Source organism: Marmota monax, unplaced genomic scaffold, assembly GCF_021218885.2.
Source record: "Marmota monax isolate L192 unplaced genomic scaffold, Marmota_monax_Labrador192_F-V1.1 WCK01_AAM20220418_F8-fsc00609, whole genome shotgun sequence".
Taxonomy (NCBI): domain Eukaryota; kingdom Metazoa; phylum Chordata; class Mammalia; order Rodentia; family Sciuridae; genus Marmota; species Marmota monax.
Window position 1 is genome coordinate 188,736 of NW_026694481.1, and position 23,191 is coordinate 211,926.

Genomic DNA, 23,191 nt, shown 5'->3' on the forward strand with positions numbered 1-23,191 from the left:
AGGTTTTACTTAGATGACGACTTCCTCTTTTGATTTTTGCAGTTCTGTTGATAATTAATTGTGTCCAAACCCAAACTGAAGATTGATCCATGACAGGCAATGGCCCTGTCTGGCTGTGGCATCTTAAAGCATCAGAGAAACTTGGGAAAGAAAAGCACAAATTACTTCCAAATTTTCATGACAGAGATCGGATGTGTCTGAGTTGTCGGAGATCAGAGCTGGGATAACTTAGGTCTTCTAATTCTGGTACAATGTTTTTTCTCCTGAACCATGATGTTTATTTCAGCTTTACTGTCCTATTAAAAACAAATTAGTTTAAAACTGACAGTTTTTCACCAAAATGCTAAAAAAAAAGCCCTCAAATGAAAATACAACATGAATAGGGTAAGAGCAAATAATTAATTCCACATATTAACAGCCTACATCAAGTGAAAGTATACATACACAGCATTGTGGAGAATATTTTTAAAATAAGTTTTATTGAGACATAATTCACATACCATAAAATTTGTCCTTTCTTAAAAAACAATTCAGTGGTACTTCATATATTCAGAGTTGTACAAACATCACTACTATGTAATTTCAGAGCATTTTCATCACTACCAAAAAACTCTGTACCTGGTATAAGTCATTCTTCCACCCCAACTCCCTACTACCCTCTAGCAAATACTGTTTCTATGGATTTTCCTATTTTGGACATTTCATATAAATAGAATCATGACAGGCAGTCTTTTGTGAGTAACTTCCTTCACTTAGTATGTTTTCAAGGTCCATCCATATTATAGCATGCATTAGAACTTCATTCCTTTTGTTTTTGTTTTGTAGTACTGGGGATTGAACCCAGGGGCACTGTACCACTCAGTTATATCACCAGACCTTTCTTAGATTTTAAAATTTTGAGACAATGTTTCACTAATTTACCAAGCTGACCTTACATTTGCAATTCTCCTGCCTCAGTCCCAAGTAGCTAGAAGTATAGGAATGTGCCACCATGCCCAGAACTTCATTAAGGCTGAATAATAATCCATTGTATGGATATACTATATTTTGTTTATTCATTGACTAATGGACATTTGGGTTTTTATTACCTTTTATCTAGTGTGAATAATTGCACTATGAATATGTATGGACAATGTTGACATGTGCCTTTTGTGTGGATGTATATATCTCTTGGGTATACACTTAAGAGAATTGCTGGGTCATGTGGTAACTTTATTTTAAACTTTTTGTGGAACTACTAGACTATTTGCCCAAGATCCTGTACCATGCTCTTGTCCCATGAGCAACATTATGAGGACTCTAGTTTCTTCATATCCTCACCAATACTTGATATTATCCCAACAGTGGAGTTATTGTAACAAAATAAATCCAGGGTGAAGGGAGTGCCCACTGAGCTTCAGAGTGACATCAGAGAATGTGGGCAAGCATATTCTCTCACCAAGCACAGGCCACTCCACCAGCAATAGGGAACAATGTTGATAATACTGCTATCCTACTCTGTGGTGCCTCCCTGACAGCTCAGGGTAGGGCTTCTCAAAATGTAGTCCCCAGACCAGCACCATGTGCTTTACTGGGAACCAGTTATGAATGCTCAAACCCAATGAGTCAGAAGCTATGGGGACCCAGCTTGTGCCTTCCAGTGATTCTGATGCCTGCTTGAGTCAGGCAAAGGCAGAGTCCAATGCAGAACATCTACGATTCTGAACACCAGCTTTAGCCATCTTGTTAGTGATCATTAATACACACCAAATCCTCAACCCCTGCAAATGAGGCTGACAGTGTCATAGGAAAGAACTTTTTGAAGGATTCAGCCATGCAACCCAAGTGGGATGGCTTGATACTGTGCGGTAATGAGGAACACTTGCTGATGTAAAATGCTCACCACAAATTTTGGACGTGGAAAACCCAATAAATAGGAACTTCAAAGCACCTTCTAAAGCCCAGTAACATAGCTATTGTTTGCCTCAATTTTCTTTTCTAAATATTTTTATCCATTCCAAATTACAAAGAGTATGCTGTAACAGTTCTTTTTTAAAAAACTCATTGGAGCCAGGTGCAGTGGCACACAACTGTAATTCCAGGGGCTCAGGAGGCTGAGGCAGGAGGATCTTGAGTTCAAAATCAGCCTCAGCTACTTGGTGAGGCCCTAAGTAACTTAGCAAGACCCTGTCTCAAAATAAAATATTAAAAAAAAAAAAAAAGGTTGGAGATGTGGTCAGTGGTTAAGCTGTATTCAATCCCTGGTACGAAAACACAAACAAACAAAATCTCATTGGAAAGGGGTAACACAAGAAGCTTCATAGAGAAATCATTTAAATCAGTGATTTAAATGATTCACATTAATGCCATGTGAACAGACCACAAACACTCTGGATACCCCATATGTTAAATCTTTTTTTTTTTTTTTTTTTTTTTTTGGTGCTGGGGATCAACCCCAGGACTTCACAAATGCTAGGCATGTGCTCCGCCACTGAGCTATACCCCCTAACCCTCAATGCCATTTTTAAATTCTTTTCTTTTTTTTTTTTTTTTTAAAGTTAGAGCTTTATGGCTATACATAGTATAACTATAAAGACCTGACAAACTCATACATCATGGAAATTGATTTCAGTTCATGATCCTTCCTTTTCTCTTCCCCTTTTCCCTACCCTCTTCCCTTCTCCTTCTACTGGACTTCCTTTCACTCATCTATTAATTTGTATTTGACTGGTTCTTTATGTACTCTTATCCTTCCCTCCCCTTTCCTTTATTTTACTCTAGATTCCATAAATGAAAGAAAACATTTGACCTTAAGTTTCTGAGTTTGGCTAGTTAACTTAGCATGATATTCTCCATTTCCATCCATTTACTGGCAAATGCCATAATTACATTTTTTTAATGGCTGAGTAGAACTCCATTGTATATACATATATACCATAATTTCTTAATCCATTCATCTATTGATGGGCATCTGGGTTGATTCCATAATTTAGATATTGTGAATTGTGCCGCTATAAACATTTTTTCTTCAATACCATTTTTTAAACTATATAGAGAAACCATTATTTGAAGAATCACTGTCTTTTGCATATACTGCCAGTTAAAAATCATCTGCCTATATATTTCTCATAAGCTCATAAATTCAGTTATTAGGGGCAACAGAACCTCTTTATAGCTACACTTTTATTACTTCCTTCAAATATGAGTAGATCACTATTTTTCTGCATCTCAGCCAGGAAGCAAATGGCCTCAGAAAGATGAAGCCAGCTTTAAATCAGACCCAGTTTGCTCTTAATTAAAACCTCCATCCAGTTGGCAGGAGAGGTAGAACACACTCAAATGTGCAGATGAAGCCAGGCACTGATGTGCACACCTCTAATTCCAGCTACTCCAGAGGCGGAGGCAGGAGGATCTCAAGTTCAAGGCCAGCCTCAGCAATTAACTGAGACCCTGTCTCAAAAACTAAAAAGAGCTGGGGATGTAGCTCAGTGGTAGAGTGCTTGCCTACCATGTGTGAGGCCATGGGTTCATTCCCAGGTACCACAGAAAAAATGACCAAACCGCCCCCCCACCCCCCAAAAGGCCAAGTGGATATAGAAAAAAAGCCACATAGCTGAATAAAAAAACAAACAAACAAACAAACAAAAAAAACCATAGGGCTTACACAAAAAACCATCATCAGAGTAGAACTGCTATAACTTCCATTCGGTCCTCAAACCCCACCCTTCAATGGCTGCACTGATTTTTATAACATTTCTCTTGTCTGAGACATCACAGTATCTCTGAGTAAATTCAAAACCTTTTGATAAGTATCCAGAATATCCTGAGCAGTGGGTCTTTCTGCAGGATTCTGGCTCTTACAGGCCTTATGAATATCAAACAAATGGAATCGAACCATATCACTACCCTCAACGTGCCCCAAAAGGAAACTGGAAACATCTGGAATCTTCCAGATATCAATCTTCTCATCATATGAGGGCATGAGATCATCATGAAAAGGTATGTCCTCTCCATAAGGCCATAATTGCTCAGGAGCTATAAAATCCCCATGAAGCTCCCTGTGGCCACATTTCACAAATGTCCCAGAGCTGTGGTTCACCAGGGGTAAGGCATCTAAATCATTTGCCACAATGCTGAAGTTACTTGTTAGCAGATACTGAGATAGTGTCTTGGGCAGGTCATTAGAGTCACACATGACCAGCGTGCCCAGGGGGCTGTGGTGCAGGTAGTTAATGACACCAACATAATCCATGGCCAGCTGCAGCCTGTGCTGCCATGTATTCACATTTTGGTACTTTGAAAGGTTTAGTGTTTCTTCCAGGTTGCTCAAGGAACCTAAGGGGTGATATTCAGTAAGAATAGTGTTGTCTTCCTCACAGTAGCCAAGCAGTGTGACAATGTGTTTGCTTTGTAGAGATTTCAGCATCTGTAGTCCACAGAGGAAATCATCTCTCATTTCCAGACTGGTGAGCCGTGAGAGCGCAACTTTGCGTTCCTTCCACTCAGACAGAAAGACCTGAAACAAAGCCAGAAGAACATCAAACCTAACCCTTCCACCTAAAGTGAGGCAAGAAAGAAAAATACTTTCTGTTTAACAGGTGTGGCACAGAAGACAAACGAATGAGACAAGAACCCAGTCTTTGCAGTCCTAGAGTTGCACTTTGTCTAGTTGTAAAGACTCACTATGAACAAACATAACATGCAAGAAGGTGAACAACAAATTAGTGCATAAAATTTCAGCAGGAGGGACTGACTGTGGTCTGGATGTGAGAGCCAGCTGGAGAAGACTCTGGAAGGTTCCTGGAAGTTGGTCTTAGAGGATGGTCAGGACTTGCAGCACAGATGTTGGACAAGGGGAAAGCAAGGCCCAGGAGGACAGGCTGCCTATGTAAAGACCTGGGGCAGCCAACTGCCTGCCAGTCCCAACTTACTGTAGCACAAAGGGTGCTTTTTGTACTTTATATCTTTTGGTATTTTCCAATTCTTTCAAAACAAACATACATTACTTCTGTAATTCAAAAGATTAAGACTCAGAAACACTACATAAAATGGAAGTGGACTAAAGGATCTCAAATATTTCTTTTGGATTTAAGAAGAGAGGGTTTTTAATGGGGGAAAAAAAAAAAAAAAACTAACCCTTCACCTTCAAAAGAGAAATCTTTCAAGACCTCAAACCCCCATAACCAAGAAATTTCATTATGGATCTTTTCTATTGGGGGGAAAAAGTCATTTTTACTCTGGCTGCTACATTCAGTAAAACTTTGATGAATTTATAAAATTTCCAAATAAACATACTCCATAGATTTGTATTACCACTGAATTTGATATTTTGACTCTAATGAAAAAATAAAAATAAGACTTTGTCAAGATCCATCACTTTTTTTTCTTTCTTTCTTTCCTTTTTTTTTTTCTTTTTGGTACCAGGGATTGAACCCAGGGGCACTTAAACACTGAGCCACATCCCTAGCCTTTTTTATATTTTATTTAGAGACAGGGTCTCATTGAGTTAACTTAGGGCCTCACTAGGTCGCTGAGTCTGGCTTTGAATTCATAATTCTCCTGCCTTAGCCTCCTGAGCTGCTGGGATTACAGGCCTGCACTTGCCTGGCTAAGACCCATCACTTCTTTGGACCTATTGTGCATGGTCATGACTAGTGCTGACAGATGGCTTTGGTAGGTTTTGTTGTTGTTGTTATTGTTTGGTTGTTTTATTTTTTTGTTTTGTAGTACTGGGATGAAACCCAGAGCCTCCCACATACTATGCAAACACTTTAACACTGAGCTAAATCCTCTTGCCTTTTTTTTTTTTTTTTTTCCTGAGACAGGGTCTCACTAAGTTACCGAGGCTGATCCTGAATTTGGTTTCCTGCTACTCATTCTCCCAAGTAACAGGGATTACAGGCATGTGCCATTGTGCCTGGCTTGGTTTTGGTTTTCAAGGCCCATTTTCATACAAAAACAAATTTCACCTTAAGGAAGCTGCTACCTTATGTTCAACAATAAATCATGGAAGAGGCAGACGGGGCCCCAACTGATTTCCTACTGAATCCTCAATTATGTCATATTCATTTTTGTGCCTCAGATAAATTAAAGTTATTTGTTAATAAATATTATTAGTCTTTGGGATGACCCACAAATATCTAAAACCTCTAGTGTTAAAAATATGCAAATCTTTTGCCAAAATACATTCTATAATTATATGTAACTAAAAAGAATAAATAAAAAAAAAATTAAATCTGCAAATCATGGATTTTACGAATCATTTCCTAGCAATCTCTAGTTATTTTTTATCACTTTCTAAAACAATTATATTTGGAGACAACAGCAATGTGTTCATCTTTTATTTAATTGTAAAACTAATCATAAATAGTCTTCTTGGTATAAAAAAATCAACTACAGAAAAATATTTTCTTTCTCTCTCTCTCTCTCTCTTTATTCAGTACTGGGGATTGAACCCAGGGGCACTCTACCACAAAGCTACATCTTCTGCCCTTTTTGTTTTTGTGTTTGAGAGGGGATCTTGCTGAGTTGACAGATACAGGTTCCAAAAACACCCACTCTGAGCATGAATCCACCTAACATAACTAACATGGATGCAACATCTTAAAGTTTATAAACACTTTCATGTACATCTGCTTTCATTCTCATGATCCACAGGAAACCCTCCAGGTGTTTAAATTATCCTCCAACTTGTGATCATTCTGCCTCAGCCTCTCAAGTTGCTGAGATTACAGATAGGTGCCATGGTGCCTGGGAGCATTTTTCATCTGTATCAGCATTTCTGTATATTTACTATAAAAAGTCTGGTCATTGTCCTTCATCCAATTTCTCTATAGGGCTATTTGCCTGTCCCTTATTTATTACTAGGAACTTCTTATATCACCCATGTGATCCTTTAATATAAATGTAAAAGATATAGAACATAGCTCATGTAGTCTTTTCATAAAGCAAAGAATTTAACTGTAGTCAAATGTGTCTTCGTTCATTTAACAATAATTTATGTCAACCAGGTGAGGTGGCACACACATATAATCCCAATGACTTGGGAGGCTGAGTCAGGAGGATCACAAGTTCAAAGCCAGTCTCAGCAACTTGTGATACCCTTAGCAACTTAGTGAGACTCCGTCTTTAAGTTTAAAAATAAAACCAGAAAGGTCTGGAGATGTAGCTAGTGGTAAAGAGCACCTCTGAGTTCAATCCCCAGGAAGGAAATGGGAAGGGGGGGGAGGGAGAATTTATGTCAAAGAAAAAAAAACTGGGGTTCTATCTAGCTCAGTGGTAGAACCTAGCATGCCTAGCATGTGGGGGCCCTGGGTTCAGACCCCAGCACTGCTGGAAAAACACTGACATAACTGCAATGATAAAATTTACATTCTACTACAGGAGGTAGGCAATAAAATAAATAGGAAACATATAAAGTATATTATCAGGTGAAATGTGTTTTAGAATAAAACAGGGAAGTGTTTGCAATTTTAAAATAGGGCTCGGGAAGATCTTGTTGGGGTGTCTGAGCAACAAATTGAAAGAGATAAGGGAATGGGCCATTTTGATATAGGGAAAAACTTCATCCTAGGCAGAAAACATCAGGGCCAGATGTCCTGTAGGGAAGTACAGCCACAGACTCTCAGCGCAGAAAGGCTGGGCTGCTAGAGTGGGAAGGGCAAGGCATAAAGGAGTAGGTAAAAGTTTAGTGAAAGGGAGCAGATATTGTAAGGCTTTACTGAAAGAACTTTGCCAGATGGGGTGGCACACACCTGTGATCCCAGCAATTTGGGAGGCTGAGGCAGGAGGACTGCCAAGTACAAGGCCAGCCTCAGCAACTTAGCAAAACCCCGTCTCAAAATAAAAAAAATGAAAAGGGATGGGGATATGGCACAGTGGTAAAATACCCCTCTGTTTAAAATCCCCAGTAGCAAACCAAAAAAAAAAAAAAAGGAGGGGACTGTGTACTCTTACTTTTTCAGAGTGAGAAAGTAATTCACTGGAGGATTTTAAGGGGGAAAAAAACAACCCATATTTGACTTATAATTTAATAATCTGGCCTATTGTTTTAACAGACTGAAGGGAGTACAGGGGCCATGAAAGCAGAGACCCTTCTTGTTTTTGTTTGTTTGTTTGTTGTGGCACTAGGTATTGAACCCAGGGGTGTTCTACCACTGAGCTACATCAGTCCTTTTCATTTTTTATTTTGAGACAGGGTCTAAGTTACCCAGGCTAGCCTCAAACTTGTGATCCTCCTGCCTCAGGCTCCCAGGTAGCTGAGATTATAAGCATGCACCATCACACCCAGCTTGGGTCTTTCAATGTAATCTTAGGTTTAAAAACCCAAAATGGATGAACCCCCAACTGTTATTCCTAGGAAATAAGACTGACGACAGAGAGAGCAAGAGGAAGGAAAAGGAAACTTTAACTTTCTACTTTGCCTCCTATTAAATACTTGAATATACTGCTTTTATAATTAAGAAAAAAAGGAATAAAGAAAAAGCAATAGGCCAACCTGCCTACCATAAACAGGTTACTATAGTTTATGGGTAAAGCTACAAATTGCTATAGGTAGAGGATATAATGCCCCTGGCCATTCCAAAAACAAGAAAAAAAAAAAAAAAAAAAAAAAGTCTGGAGAAGACAAGGGAGTGGCACAGTTTGTATATATTGAGGAAACTATCTGAGATTAAATCAATATTTTAGGTACTGAGAATTCAATTAAAGAGTTTTTGTGCTCTGGCCCCCAAAATGTGTCCTAGATACAATAAGGTATGGCTAGATGCTCTGGACCCACCTTCTGTGCTCTCAGGGGACTTACACATTTATAAGAGACACAAACAAAAAACAAGATAAATGAGAACGAGAAGATATGGTAAGGGTGGGACTTAGGGACATCAGGGAGGGAATTCCTGTTAGAAAAGTAACAGAACTCTGGGAGTGGTGGCACACATCTCTAATCCCACCTACTCAGGAGGCTAAGGCAGGAAGATCACAAATTTGAGGCCAGCTTGGGCAGCTTATTAAAAACCCCTCTCAAAGTAAAAAGGGTGGGGATGTGACTCACTGGCAGAGCATCACTGAGTCCAATGCCTATCTCCAGTACTGGGCTGGGGAGTGGCAGAGCTTCAGGCAGAGAAAGACCCATAAGAAAGGGCTTGGTTTAAACAAGGAACAAAGGAAAGACTACAACACAAGGAGTGAGAATCCTGGTAAGAGTTCTGGGAGGGAGGAAGGATCCACAGCAGGGAGGGTGGAGCAAGAGGGATAATTAAAAGGTTAATTTTTTTCCCCCAAGGGACAACAGGAAGCCACCAAATGCGTGTTAAGGAAGAAAAATGGCATGATCCAATATGTCTAGAAGACAACTGTATATAGTAGTCGGCAAAAGCGTAAGCAGGGAGACTGTTAGATGGCAAGAGGGGAGTCTGTGGACAGATTCTGTTGAGCACACTGGGACATATTCTGAAAATAGAACTGACACGACCTGGTCCCTCAATAAGAGAAGTTTCCCTAGAGTGCTGGTGTTTTGAAGACACACTGGAAGAGGATGAAAGAGTGAGAGCAAGGAAGGTGGAAATAGAGTTAGAGCAGCTTTCTGTGATGGAAGTAGAGAAAGGACAGGAGCTACAGAGGCCTGGGGAATCAAGGGAACAGGACTTTGTTTTTTAAAGAGAGTATGTTTGTATACCAATAGTAATGATGTTCAGAGTGGGAAGGCTGACAATGCAGGGAATCACTTAAATTACGTGGAACCTTGGGAATTAGGAATGAGAGCTGAGCTGCTGGTTTATAGATATGGTGGAAGTAGAATGAAGATATTCCCTTTGGATGGTTTCTGGTTTCATATCTCATAAAACAAGATCATTGGATAAGACAAAGGATGGGAATGTTTGAGGAAAAACTTCTCAGAGATTGGGAATGAAATTTCCAAGGATAGTTCTCTGTGTTTACCTGAAGTTTGTCATGGTGCATTTAAATTATGTGATTGTGGGATTTCTCTCTTACTCCAGTATAGCTGCTCAAGTCCAAGAGCAGAGTTGGGTTTCAAGAGCAGCCAGGCATGATAGAGACAGATGTAATGGAGTTGTTCCAACTCTTTGTAAAAGAATGATGAAAATAAAAACTCGTGGAATCTCTGCTAGGGGAATCAGGAGGTAGAGACAGGAGGGGTGTCATAAAGTAAAAAAGCATGAGATGGATACTCTGAAATTCTCCATGGAATTGAGGAACTGCTGGATCAAGAGAGTTAGAAGAGGAGGTGGAGGTCAGAATGAAATGTCAAGAATTTTGACTTTAGAAATCCCACTGAAGGGGATGAGATTGAGATGTAGTTCAGTCATAAAGCACTTGCCTCGCATGCATGAGGCCCTGGATTCAACCTGCAGACTGTAAAAAAAGAAAGAAATTCCTACTGAAAAACCTGTTCCTTCCATGTGGAGAGGAGGTGGGGCATTGAGATGGAATGGAATTGAGTTACCCACAGCTATTCCAATAAGTGACTACATTCAGGATACTGATACTCTCCTCTGTGCCAAACTGCACAGATCCTGAGGCTCTGACAGGGGAGAAGGCAGACAAGGCTCCTGACCAACACTATTAATACCCAAGTGTTCAAAATATTTTGTCCTGAGGGAGGGAAGTGTCAGCTAAAGAAAAACCCAACAAAAGAATATAATGGCATTTTGTTCACACTTTACTTTTATTTTGAAATAAGGTCAAAATAAAGTTAGCTTTTAAGTTACAATCTTCCTGCCTCAGCCTCCTGAGTAGCTGGGATTACAGGGGTGTGCCATCATGCCTGGATAGTCACATTTCACTTTAATAAAATGATAGTGCTTAGGCTTATTAGCCATACTACTAAATTTCATATTTGGATGAACATGATTTGCGGCTCCCTAAAATTAAATCTGTCTATCTACAAATGATAATAACTTGCCATCATCAAAATCATATTCCCTGGGAGGAAAGAAGCAATTCCAACAAATTCCAAAAATGCTCTGAACAATTACAACCACAGACACAACACATTCAAGGTCACCTCTTAGTATGTACATTTTCCCTCCAGTACTGGGGATGAACCCATGGCCTCATGCATGCTAGCACTCTACCACTGAGCTACATCCATTTTGTGACAGAATCTTCCTAAGCTGCAGGGGCTGGCCTCAAACTTGTGATGCCCCTGTCTCAACATCCCAGGTAACTGGGATTACAAGCATACACCACTGTACCAGCTTTCAAGGACATCTCTTTGAAGAAGATAGAAATGAGCTGGTTTTATGTCCTCTTTTCTATCTATATCCCTTATTTGGTGATTTTTTCCACATTCTAATACTTTCAAATGCATATAAATAATATTGAGTCTCTAATTTATATTCTCTCAGACCTCATCCATTATGCTGGGCTTGCACATCTAACTGCCCACACCCCCACCTGGATGTCTCACACCAGAATTAACATGTCCATCTCAGACACATAGAATCTCTTCATTCTCTCATACCCCACATCCAGTCAATTAGAAAATCCTATTGTTAATACCTTGAAAATATGTCCAGAATCCACTGATTTCTATTTCTGTTACTAACACTCTTGTTAAGCCATAACCATCCCTCACATGCAAAAAAGCCTAACCAGTCTTCCACCTTTGCCACCTTTCATCCACTCTTCACATAGCAGCTAAGATAATCCCTTTACAAAATAAATTTCTCTACTAAAATTTTTCCAGTGGTTCTCAAAGTTCTGTGAGGCCTGGCACAACCTGGCTCCCAATTTGACCCTTCTCAGACCTCACGGACCTCTTTTTCTCTTCCTGCTCTCTGGTCACACTAGGTTCCTTCCTGCTCCTTGAACAACCAGGAATGTTCCCTGCACAGAGGAATGGGGCCTCTTCCCCAGATGCCCACACTCTCAACATGGTCTCCCATTGCTCTGGCCAATGTCCTCTCCTAAAGACCTAGAATGACAAGCACATCATTTCTTTGCCTCTTTTGTCTTCTTAACACATCATAATGTAACTTTCTTATTTTTCTTAGTATCTGACTTTCCAACTAAAAAAGAAATCAGTGTCTTTGTTTCTTTCACCACTCTACCCATGGCACCTACAATGAATAAAGTACTTTCTACAAATTCCTTCCCCTTCTCCCTAACTCCTTCCTTTAAGATGCCTCCATCTATATTCAGGAGGAAACCATGGCATCCTCATTAGCCATTTATCAAACTGCAGCTTTGTAGGTGCATTTCCTGATCTCTCCCTGCCTTTTGCCTGTTGCAAATTCACAAAGAACCTTTCTTCGTTCAACAATCTTTAATTGTCTTCTAAAGCCACTGACTGCATAATGGTAGACTCAGCTTCCACAGAAATGACAACCATATAGAGTGTAGCATACACTGGTTATCAACGGGACAAAGATCTTGGAGTTTCTATATGAAAACTGAATTCACTCCTTGATGTCTCTTTTCAAATAAAAGAAAATTTTAAAAATCAATAATACCGAGCTGGGGTTGTGGCTCAGCCGTAGAGCGCTCGAGTAGCACGTGCGAGGCCCTGGGTTCGATCCTCAGCATCACATAAAAATAAACAAAATAAAGGTATTGTGTCTTAACTATAACTTTAAAAAAATCAGAAATACCATCATGGTTTAAAAATCAAGAAAAAACTGCTCATAATTCCCACTTTGTCTTATACAATTTCTGCCACTTTTGCATTTTTCCACAAAAATATTTAATTTTGCAGTTGAAAATAACATACTACACAATTCTAAATCTTCCTTTTTTTAACTTATTTTCTTTTTCTTTTTTCATTACTGAAATGATTTTTTAAAAATTTATTCTAATTTCTTAAGATTTTCTTCCTGTTGCTACATGAGTAATCCTAACTACATTTAAATAGCTATAGAATATTCCATCAAGTGGTTGAACCATAATTTAACTAATTGTTCTCCTAAAATTGTTGGTCCTAGTTTTCCATTACTATAGTACTCCTTTATGCATTTAGCTTTTTTCCTTCCTTCAGATTCTTTTCTTCTTTTAAAATTAAAATCCCAGATATGAGATTACTGGGCTCAAAGACAGATATAAAGAGCCTTTATGGATCTTTAAGACAGGATCTCCTATGTGGCCCAGACTAGCCTCGAACTCCTGACCTTAAGTGATCCTTCTGACTCAACCTCCCAAGTGCTAGGACTAGAGGCAGGTGCCACTACATCCACTTCCTTTTATGGGTCTTAGCCCAGAAAGCCAAATTGTTCTCCCAAAGAGCTGACACAAGTGATAATGCAGAAGAAAACCATGTACTCACTCTCTTCACGGCTCCTTCCCCAACACGCTTCAACTGTCTCACTTCTGTCCTCAGCTCCTCACAGGACAGCCAGGGTGAACAGTTTTTCATCTGCCCCATTTTGAAGTAACCATATGGACAAGATCTAGGGTCCTTGGTGGAATGTTGAGGGGATATGAAAAATCGGTCGAAGCAGAGGTAAAGGACCACATTCATAAGGGCCATGGCGAGCAGCAGCCCAACAACACGAGGGACTTCTCTGTGGGTCAGTCCTTTCTTGCTCTCCTGGGCTTTCCTTTCCATGTTGTTATCCTGTATCAGTTCCTGCAATATAACAAGAGACAAGAAGCAATAACACTTTCAGCTATAATTTCCATGAAGGTTTTGATGACACTGCCCTGAAGGTAGCTACACCCTCTCATGCCTCCCCACTCGTAGGTCCTATAAGTTTTGGAGTCACATGAGGAGCAAGAGAGGAACTGAACACTAGGCTTATATTAACCACTCAATTTCAGCTTTTCCCGCACCCCCATATCATTATTCTTTTTCTAAAATTTTTGGCAACAGGGATTGAACTCAGGGGCACTTAACCTCTAATTCACAACCCTACCCCCGACCCTTTTAAATTTTGAGACAGGCTCTTGCTAAGTTGCTGAGGCTGGTTTTGAACTTGCAATCCTCCTGCCTCAGCCTCACAAGTTGATGGGATTATAGGCATGTGCCGCCTGGCTCATTACTCTTTATTAAATTAAAATTTGGATTCATCTAGGTTATGCAGAATGGGAGATGTCTGCCTTTGACTCTGTCTTACAGCACTTTGCACTAAGTAGATATTCATTAATATTTAGTAAAATAAAAGCAGTGGTGTTGGGGCAGAAGATGGACAAAGGGGTACGTTAGTAGGTCGGGCCCACTTGAACCCAGCTAAGAAACTGGGATGTTCCTTGGAAGGTACTCAAAAGCCCTTGAGAAGGTGGAGCTGTAACTCAGTGGCAGAGCACTCACCTAACATGTGCAAGGCTTAGGTTTCAACCCTGGCGGGGGGAAAAAAAGTTCATGGTTTATTTTTTCATTTGTGTTTCTATAGATTGAACCCAGTGTCTTGGGTATACTATGTGAGTACTCTACCACTGTGCTACACCCCCTGCCCAAACTCTGAACATTTTATATATATTTTTAATTGTAGATGAACACAATATCTTTATTTTTTAATTTTTATATGGTGCTGAGGATCGAACCCAGTGCCACATGTGTGCCAGGTGAGCACTATACCACTGAGCCACAGCCACAACCCCCAAACTCTGAACATGCCAAATTGTTTTCCCAAAGAGCTGATATGAAAGGTGAGTCTGGGATGTTCCTTGGAAGGTACTTGGAGGCTTGGAGACCAGTTAGGAGGACCTGGAAATGATCTGAGATAAGAACCAAAAAATTTATGAGCTAGAATAAGGGTGGTAAGATTAGAAAAAGAACTCAGGTGACAGTGGCAATAAGTAACCCTGAGAAGGGATGGACTCCAGCAATGGAGCCACTATAGGGTCTGTGTTGGAGGGGTCCAGATGGGGAACAGGCCTAGGGAAAGACAATGAGCAGAGTGCTTCTCACTCAGGATGCTGGGGGCAAAGGCTATGTATGAAGCAGAGTAGAGGACCATCAGTATAACAGATAAAGCCATGTTACTATGTGTCAGCTGAATATAGGCACTGGGATGCCCAGAGATACTAGTGATACAATTGCCTTGTGTGCTACTTGTGCCAGATACAACTATGACATGAAACTTTACCTTCCAGGAGCATCTTCCTTCTCCCAGCTAGGTCTCCATCCAGTTGTCTGTGTCAAACAGTGTTCTGGTTGGTCTCAGGGACTGGTTTGAAAGTCCTCTTCCATGAAGGACCAAAAAAGGAGGTTTGTTAAAGAAAAATTGCAACTCTGTACACAGATAAGTCACAGCAGTCCAAATGATTCATTCTTCTTTCCTAGAGGCCCTCCTAGTGACCACATGTCTCTTGGACTTTCAAGCTCCAGGAGCTACAGGGAAAGCCTTGGACAACCTGGCCAGCATCACCAAAACCCTGTCAGCCTATGTGGGTGCAGACCCCCACATTTCCTCACCAGTCTCTATTTGGTTCCAATCTGCTTTTTCCACCATATTAAGTAATGTCCACTGGCCCATCTCTGCACTGAGCACTTGAAATACACGAGGGAATTAAACAGACATGGTTCCTATCCTCTTAGAGCTTAATGAAAAATCAGGCAGGAAAGACAGATAATAAATAGGTAAATAAAATTCATCATTATCCTGTGATGAGGATTCAAGGATAGAAAATAAATGGTTGAAGAATCCAAGAAGACCTTTCTGAAGATATAACATTCACATCAAGCCCAGAGGCCTGAGAGGAGCCAGCCAGAAGACAGCTCTTTCGTACCTTGTCCTTAAGGAAGTAAAATCTACCTTCCAACAGGCATATGAAAAATGCTCAATTCCACTTGTCTTGAAGGCAAATGCAAAAAAAAAGAATTATGAAATACATCTAGGATGGTTACAATAAAAATAAATCGAGCAATAAGAAATGTTTGTGAGGTTAAAGAAAAACTGTAGTCCTCATATATTGCTGGTGGGAATGTAAAATATAGCCACTGTGGCAAATAATATAGCATAATATAGTATTTCTTTTTTTCTTTTTCTTTTTTGGTACTGGGACTTGAACCCAACGATGCTTAACCACTAAGCCATATCCCTAGCCCCTTTTTATTTTTTATTTGAGACAGGGTCTCACTAAGTTACTTAGAGCATTGCTAAGTTGCTGAGGCTGGCTTTGAGCTTGCAATCCTCCTGCCTCAGCATTCCCAGCTATGCTACTATGCCTAGCACAATACAGCATTTCTATTTCAAACATATTTACCATATCACCCAATAATTCCATTGCTCAGAATATACTTATATGAATTGAAAACATACATCAAATGTTTATATTTGTACACAAATGTTTATAGTAGCATCATTTATTTATTTTAAATATCTTTATTTCAGTTATTTAGTTTTATGTGGTGCTGAGGATCGAACCCATGGTCTCACACATGCGAAGCGAGCATTCTACCACTGAGCCACAACCCCAGCCCAAGTAGCATTACTTATAACAGACAAAGAATAGAAATGACTCCAATTAGTTAATAAACGGATAAACAAAATGTATCACATTCATAAATGGATTATTATCCAGCCATAAAAAGGAATAAAGCACTATTACTGCTAGAACAGGGATGAACCTTAAAGACATTATGGTCAATGAAAGAGGCCAGACACAAAAAGCCACATGTTGTATGATTTCATTTATATGAGATGTCCAGAATAGGCAATTCCATGTAGACAGAAAACAGAAACGTGATTGCACAGAGTTTGGGGGGCAAGGAGATGAGGAATGGCTACTAATTAACATGGGATTTCATTTTAGATAAAAAATTCTGGATTTAGTGGTGATAGGTGCACAATCTTATAAATATGTGCTTAAAAAAATCAAGGAATTGTACACTTTTAAATGACAACTTTTATAGTATCTAAATTATGTTTCAATTGAAAAAGATAAAATAACAAACTGTACTTCTGATCTTTTTCCCTAATCTATTCTTTCTGTGCTGTTCACAAGCTCTGTGAATGATTACTCCATCCTTCTATTTCCTAGCCAGTGACGCTGTAGGAGGGACCAGCATATAAGTACTGCTTTTTCTAACCTGGGAATTTTTAAATAATTTATTCTTCTATAATTTGAATATATATATATGTGTATATATATATATACACATATATATATAATTTTTAATTATTTTTTAGTTGCAGATGGATACAATATCTTTATTTTATTTATTCTTATGTGGTGCTGAAGATCAAACTCAGTACTTCACGCATGCAAGGTAAGCGCTCTACCACTGAGCTACAACCCTAGCCCATAAATACATATATATTTTCTTAATTGGCAAAGGAAAATGCTGCTTGTTTAGCCTTGCTGTCATTAAAGACGCCCAGGAAACCCTGACTATGGAACCACTTCTGTTTCACTCTATACCTTCCCTCTCCTGGACATAATGCCAGCTGCTTGCTCACCCCACTACCTCAGCCTTCCCAAGTGTGCCTGTCCATGGTCAGGATGATCATTTGCTTACCTTTCTCATAAAGCTTCCAGGCCCACATCTTTCTCTCTGGTCCATCCCTCATATCACCTTCAGGATCTTCAATTGAAATTATAACTTTTACTACTAATGTCTTAGTCTCTACAGCTGATTCTTGGAAGGTACACATAAAGAAATAGATAAAATGGTTGCAGTCTCTTTTACAATAATTAAAGTGACCAAGTGTTTCTCAACTTAGACCTCAGGTCAGGGAGCAGCAAACTTCTTTTTATAAAGTAACAAATGGTAAATATTTAGGCTTAGCAGCTATAAGTCAAAGTCTAGCAATAAACCTATCACTGTGATTTGCAGTAAACTGAGAGGTGGTGCAAGGTAACATCTGGTCCTATATTGTCTCTGTCACAATTATTCAACTCTGTCACCAGAGTGTGAAAACAGCTCCAAACAATATAACAAATGTGTGTGGCTCTGTTCCAGTAAGATTCATTTATGGACACTGGAATCTAAATTTCATATATTTTTCATGTATCATGAAATATTATTCCTTATTAGATCCCAACCACCCCCACAATACTTAAAAAAATAAAAGCATTCTTAGCTATTAGGCTATATAAAAACAGGCAGTGGGCCAGAGCTGGCCAATTGCAGCATCAGGTGATATTCCTTTGGCCAAGGTCATCTCATCCACATCTGTGGCTTCAGTGGCTCTCTAAATATTTATGATTTCTAAGTCTATATTGCATCCCTGATTTTTCTCCTAAACACTTCACTTAATAGGTTCTTCAAGGTCTGGGATGACAACAGCTGACTCCAGAGACTCTTTCCTGTCCTCACCATGCCCCTTCTCTAGGGTTTCTACTCTGGACACACAACCTACCCACTCACTAAGTCATGAACCAGGGTGACTTGAAACCAACCAATCAGCACACATAGCCAATTCTATCACCCAAACCTCTTCAAATCTGTTCATATTTGCCCTTCCTTGCCACCTCTGCCCTGGTATTAAGTCATCAATATCTCTTACCTGAACTTCTGCAAGAGTTTCCTGCATGGTCTCCCCCTTCTTTCTCTTTTCCAATCCATTCTCCACACAGCAGATAGGATCTTTTCCTTTAATAAAATGTTCCAAGAGAAAAATAAAAAGTAAAACTGTGCATATCTATTTGGCTTTGCCAATTTACAAAGTATATTTGTTTCCAATATTTTGTTTTGTTTTTGATACTGGGAAACAAACCCAGGGCCCTCAGAGGCTTAAGCACACATTCTACAACTGAGCCCAAACTTTGTGAAAGAAATAAAATAGTGTATATACATTTAAAACCACTCTGAAACCTGTCCAGTTTGAGTCACTCCATCCCAAGCAGCTGTCACTATCCTCACATTGGTATGTATCAGCAATTCTCAAACTGTGCGCCCTGGACCTGTCTGTAGTAGCACCTCACTGGGAACTTGAGAGAAATGCAAATTCTTAGGTATTTACCACAGAAACAAATTCTGTTTCAGTAAGTTCCTCTAGGTGATCTGGACGCATGCTAACGTTTCAGAACCACTGGTGTATGCAATCCTCTCACATGCTTTCTATTTTCACAAGTATGAACCCATAAGTAATAACACATTTTCAAGCTTTATACAGTGGTTGTGTACTTGTATTATCCATTTGCAACTAATGATGTTTTTGAAACTCAACAATGGTTCTGAGATTTATTTATGTACATGAAATGCCAGTTCACCTTTTTTTGGTACTGGGGATTGAACCCAGGGGCATTTTACCACCAACTTACATCCCCAGACCTTTTTGAGCTAGGGTCTCAAAGTTGCTTAGGGCCTTGCGAAATTGCTGAGGCTGGCTTTGAACTTGTAATCCTCCCGCTTCCCGCCCCACAAGCTGCTGGGATTACAGGCGTGAGCCACTGAATCTTGCCAGTTCACTATTTTTTTAAAATAATAATAAGAACTTTATTTTTTTTGTCTTCATACATGTACTTTGGATACTATTTTTTAAATATATTTACTTTATTTATTTTTATGTGGCGCTGAGGATCAAACCCAGGGCCTCACATCTGTGAGGCAAGCACTCTACTACTGAATTATAACTCTAGTCCCTTCTAGTTCACTATTTTTAATCATTTGACCACACTATAAGTTTTTTATTTTTCAAAAGCTATACATACATTAAATACTGGGAAATACTAAATATCATAGACATCGACATTGCTGAGTTTTTATACTCTTGAACAACTCCCGAGAGCTATGGGGATGGTCACACAATGATCATTAAAGACAGAGTCCTGGTCCCTACCTGCCCTGGCAGTTTTAGTGAAACAAGTTTTGAACACATCTCCTTAGATATATGTGCAAGAGTTGCTTTCTGACAGATATAATGATTCTTCCAAATCACAGATTTAATTTCTTCTGGATTAAAAACATTCAACAGCTCCTACTTACACTCAGGAAAAAGTTCAAACTTTCAGAAGGTTCCCTGAGAGGTTGGGGATGTAGCTCAGTAGTTAGAACTGAGTTTCTTCACCAGCCTTCTAACCCCTATCCACCTCTCCAGACCCTTCCCTGCCCTACACTCCAGCTCAAACTTTCTTCAGGCTCAAAAGCACCCTTTGGGGCTGCAGCTCCAGGTTTGGCTCATCTGTTCCTGTTAGACTGTTCTACAGAGGTCTGCCTGCCTGCTCTGTTCCCCACATGTCCTCAGCACCTGGCACACAGCAGACACTAGATAAGAAAGCATGACTGCTAATCACAGTTGACTTCACCATCTTCGTGAATTCACTGTTTTCTCCCACCTGTTTTCATGCTCATTAACTCTGTTCTTCGTCTCTTTACGGTATCTGCCTTCTAATGTCTCTTACCCACCACCTCTTTCCATTTTTTTTAATTCTTTCAACCTTCAAGTTCTCCTTTATCTGTAACCTTCCACTGATCCTACCTTGTCACTAAGGATGGCTTCAGGTTTTATGGGGCTTGAAGCTTATATGATTTTGGGAAGGAAAGGATAAGAAAAGAACTTGTAAGCCAGTGGCACACATCTGTAATTCTAGCTACTCAGGAGGTTGAGGCAGAAAGATTCCAAGTTCAAGACCACCTTGGGCAACTTAGCAAGATCCTGTCTCAAAATAAAATTTAAAAAGAAAGGGTTACAGATGCAGCTCATTGGTAAAGCACTTGCCTAGCATGCACAAAGCCCTGGGTTTGATTTCAGTACTTCCCCAAAATAAAAAACAAGAATAAAAAAAAAAATCACAATTATGAGTTTAAAACTGCTGGACCTCCTGGCCAGGGATTTGTACAAATGAAGAATCTAGACTATAAATTCACATCTGCTTATCATTCTCTAGCACCTGGTATCTTGCTCTCTACACTTTCTTCATTTTCACTCGTCCATGGTTTGGATACCCTTTCCCCAAAGACCAAGTTGGTCACCAGCCTGTGGCACTATTGCAAGTGGTACAACGAACGTTGAAGAGGCAGAGCCTAATGAAAGGAAGTTAAGTCATTTGGGGAAATAACCTTGGAGGGCATTTTGGCCCTGGGTCCTTTCCTGTGTCTTTTTGCTTCCTGGATGCCATTGAGATAAAGCACTTTCTTCCACCACTTGCTCCCACCATGATGTACTGCCTTACCACAGGCCCAAAGCAATAGGGCCAACCCCCGATAGACTGAAATTTCCAAAATGGTGAGCCAAACTAAATCTGTACTCTTCTTGTATTGATTTAACTCAGGTATTTGTTACAGCAATGGAAAGCTGACACACTCAAAAACTACCAACATCAGATACAAAATTCTATAACCCTCCATCTCTGATCACTATTGTACCTTCGACATTACTCAGCACACTGTTAATGCATTTCTCGTTGCTTCTGTATTTTATATGCATCGATAGCCTTTTAATTATCCCTAAGGCCTCACACTCTGAATTCTTCCTCAAAAACACTCATCCAAAAATTCAAATGACTTTTACACAGTGTCAACTTCAACCAATTCTGTGATATAGATATAATTCGTGTTGTTATTTCTAACTTACAGATAAAGAACTGATTCAAAGGTGAAGTGACTTCTCCAAGGTCACTAAACTATACAAGTTTTGGCCTCAAACCCACATTCTTCCTTTAAACCCTGCAACCTTCAGGGGCTGAACTGAATTGAACCCACTATGATCACTGGGATGGGGGTGTGTGTGACACTGAGACTGACAGTTTATTAGAGAAGGTTTTAGCCCATCTCAATATCTGATTGGCTTTTTAATTTTAGAAGTATATTTCTAGAGCAGGCTGCCTAGAGCTTAGAATGAGGTAGTGTGGCATAAGAATTTTGTCCTAGAAATAAAACAAACAAACAAACAAAACACTAAGATTTACTAGTCCTGAAAAATACCTTGCACATTAAGGAATAAGGAATGTGGGAGTCAGTTGGGTAGGAAATATTTAGGAACTATTTAATTAAATACAAAGGATTTCTGTCACTGATAAAATCTTGATAATTAGGGGAGGTGACAGATGGGATCCACTGCTGTAGAGTCACAGCTCAATTTTAACCAATTTACAGAACATTTTATACAATTCTAGAAGTGACAGATTAGTGTCAACCAATACAATGTAGAGCAGAACCCAATTTTCCAGTAAAACACAAAGCACATTAACTATTTTAAATATTCTGGATGCTTACTTAGCGTTTGGGTTCCATTGTAAAGGCAATGGGTGGAGAACACAAAATTACTAAGTAAAGTGGTTAAATTCTGCTTTAAAAAAAAAAAAGGAAAAGAAAAGAAAAGCAGCATATGGTCTCACTTCACACAGCTCTGGCAGCAACGAACCTGTACATAACAAGCGCCAGATGGAAGGACTGATGTCTGCCTGTCACGGGCGGAGTCCTCCGGCCTTCAGCAGCGGGGTGTGAGGCGATGCGGGCCGGTACAGCCCAGCAGGTGAGGCACACCTCGGAGCGGGCGGCCCGAGGCTGTATGAGTCCGGCCCCGTCCACACGGAGCCTGGGCCCGAGGCGCTGGCCAGCCAGGTGCGGGCCCGGCACAAAACAGAACCTCCTTCCCGACTTTCCGGGGACTCACGCCAGCAGAACGCAGCGCCTCTCGCCCTCGCGCACGCAGCCTACTGCGCCGGCGCAGCCGGAAGCAGCCCTGGAAAGGCGAGCGCGAGGCTGCCCTCTAGTGTCCACTGTTCACCATGCACCCGGAGGCTTGACCCAGCGGAGCAAAACCTGAGTTTAAGCCCAGCCCAGGTGCTTTTCTTACATCTGAACTTGTGAGCATGTGCTGACCCAGTCTGCTCTTAGTATGATGCTGGTACAAAGATTCAGTTTTGGAAGATGAAGAAGTTCTGTAGATGGATGGTGGTGATGGATGAACAACAGTGTGAACATACTTAACACCACTGACCTGTACATTTAAAAATAGTAAGTCATTATGTGTATTTTACAATAAAACAATGATGCTATAGACCTATATGTACATGTACTGACAAGAAAGAATATTCACAATATATGACTAAGGGTGGTGAACCAATCTAACTTTTAAAAATGTGTATTTATTCTTTCTATAGTGTTTATCTATTTGTGTGTGTGAGTATGTGTGAAAAATAAGCCTGGTAGCAATATGTGATATGTATTAGATAGAGGTAGACCATTTAGGAGGCTCATGAAACAAACCTATTAAATAAAAAATAATTTTTAAGAGTAAAAGGAAAATGTGAGATATGTGAAACTCTGAATATAAGAACTTGGAAGGAAAAAAGCAAGAGTTGAAAATTCAGTAGATATAGGAGAGTAAGAAAGAAATTAATAAAATTATGTACAGTCAGTTCTATG

General features: G+C 39.8%; 1 protein-coding gene across 4 annotated transcripts; it reads right to left on the minus strand.

Annotated features, from left to right (window-relative positions):
• Positions 1 to 460: 460 nt before the first annotated feature.
• On the minus strand, positions 461 to 22,465 carry Pomk (protein O-mannose kinase). 4 transcript variants are annotated; one of them, XM_046419107.2, is made up of 6 exons: positions 22,185 to 22,465; positions 18,387 to 18,472; positions 17,396 to 17,461; positions 15,021 to 15,117; positions 13,259 to 13,561; positions 461 to 4,495 (listed from the first exon to the last, which is right to left on the minus strand). In XM_046419107.2, the coding sequence occupies exons 5-6, from the start codon at positions 13,538 to 13,540 to the stop codon at positions 3,725 to 3,727; spliced, it is 1,053 nt and encodes a 350-aa protein (XP_046275063.1). In that variant the 5' UTR covers positions 13,541 to 13,561; positions 15,021 to 15,117; positions 17,396 to 17,461; positions 18,387 to 18,472; positions 22,185 to 22,465; the 3' UTR covers positions 461 to 3,724. The 4 variants fall into 4 exon arrangements, with proteins under 4 accessions (XP_046275063.1, XP_046275064.1, XP_046275061.1 ...); XM_046419108.2 differs by having other exon boundaries at positions 22,159 to 22,465; XM_046419105.2 differs by lacking the exon at positions 17,396 to 17,461.
• Positions 22,466 to 23,191: the final 726 nt, after the last annotated feature.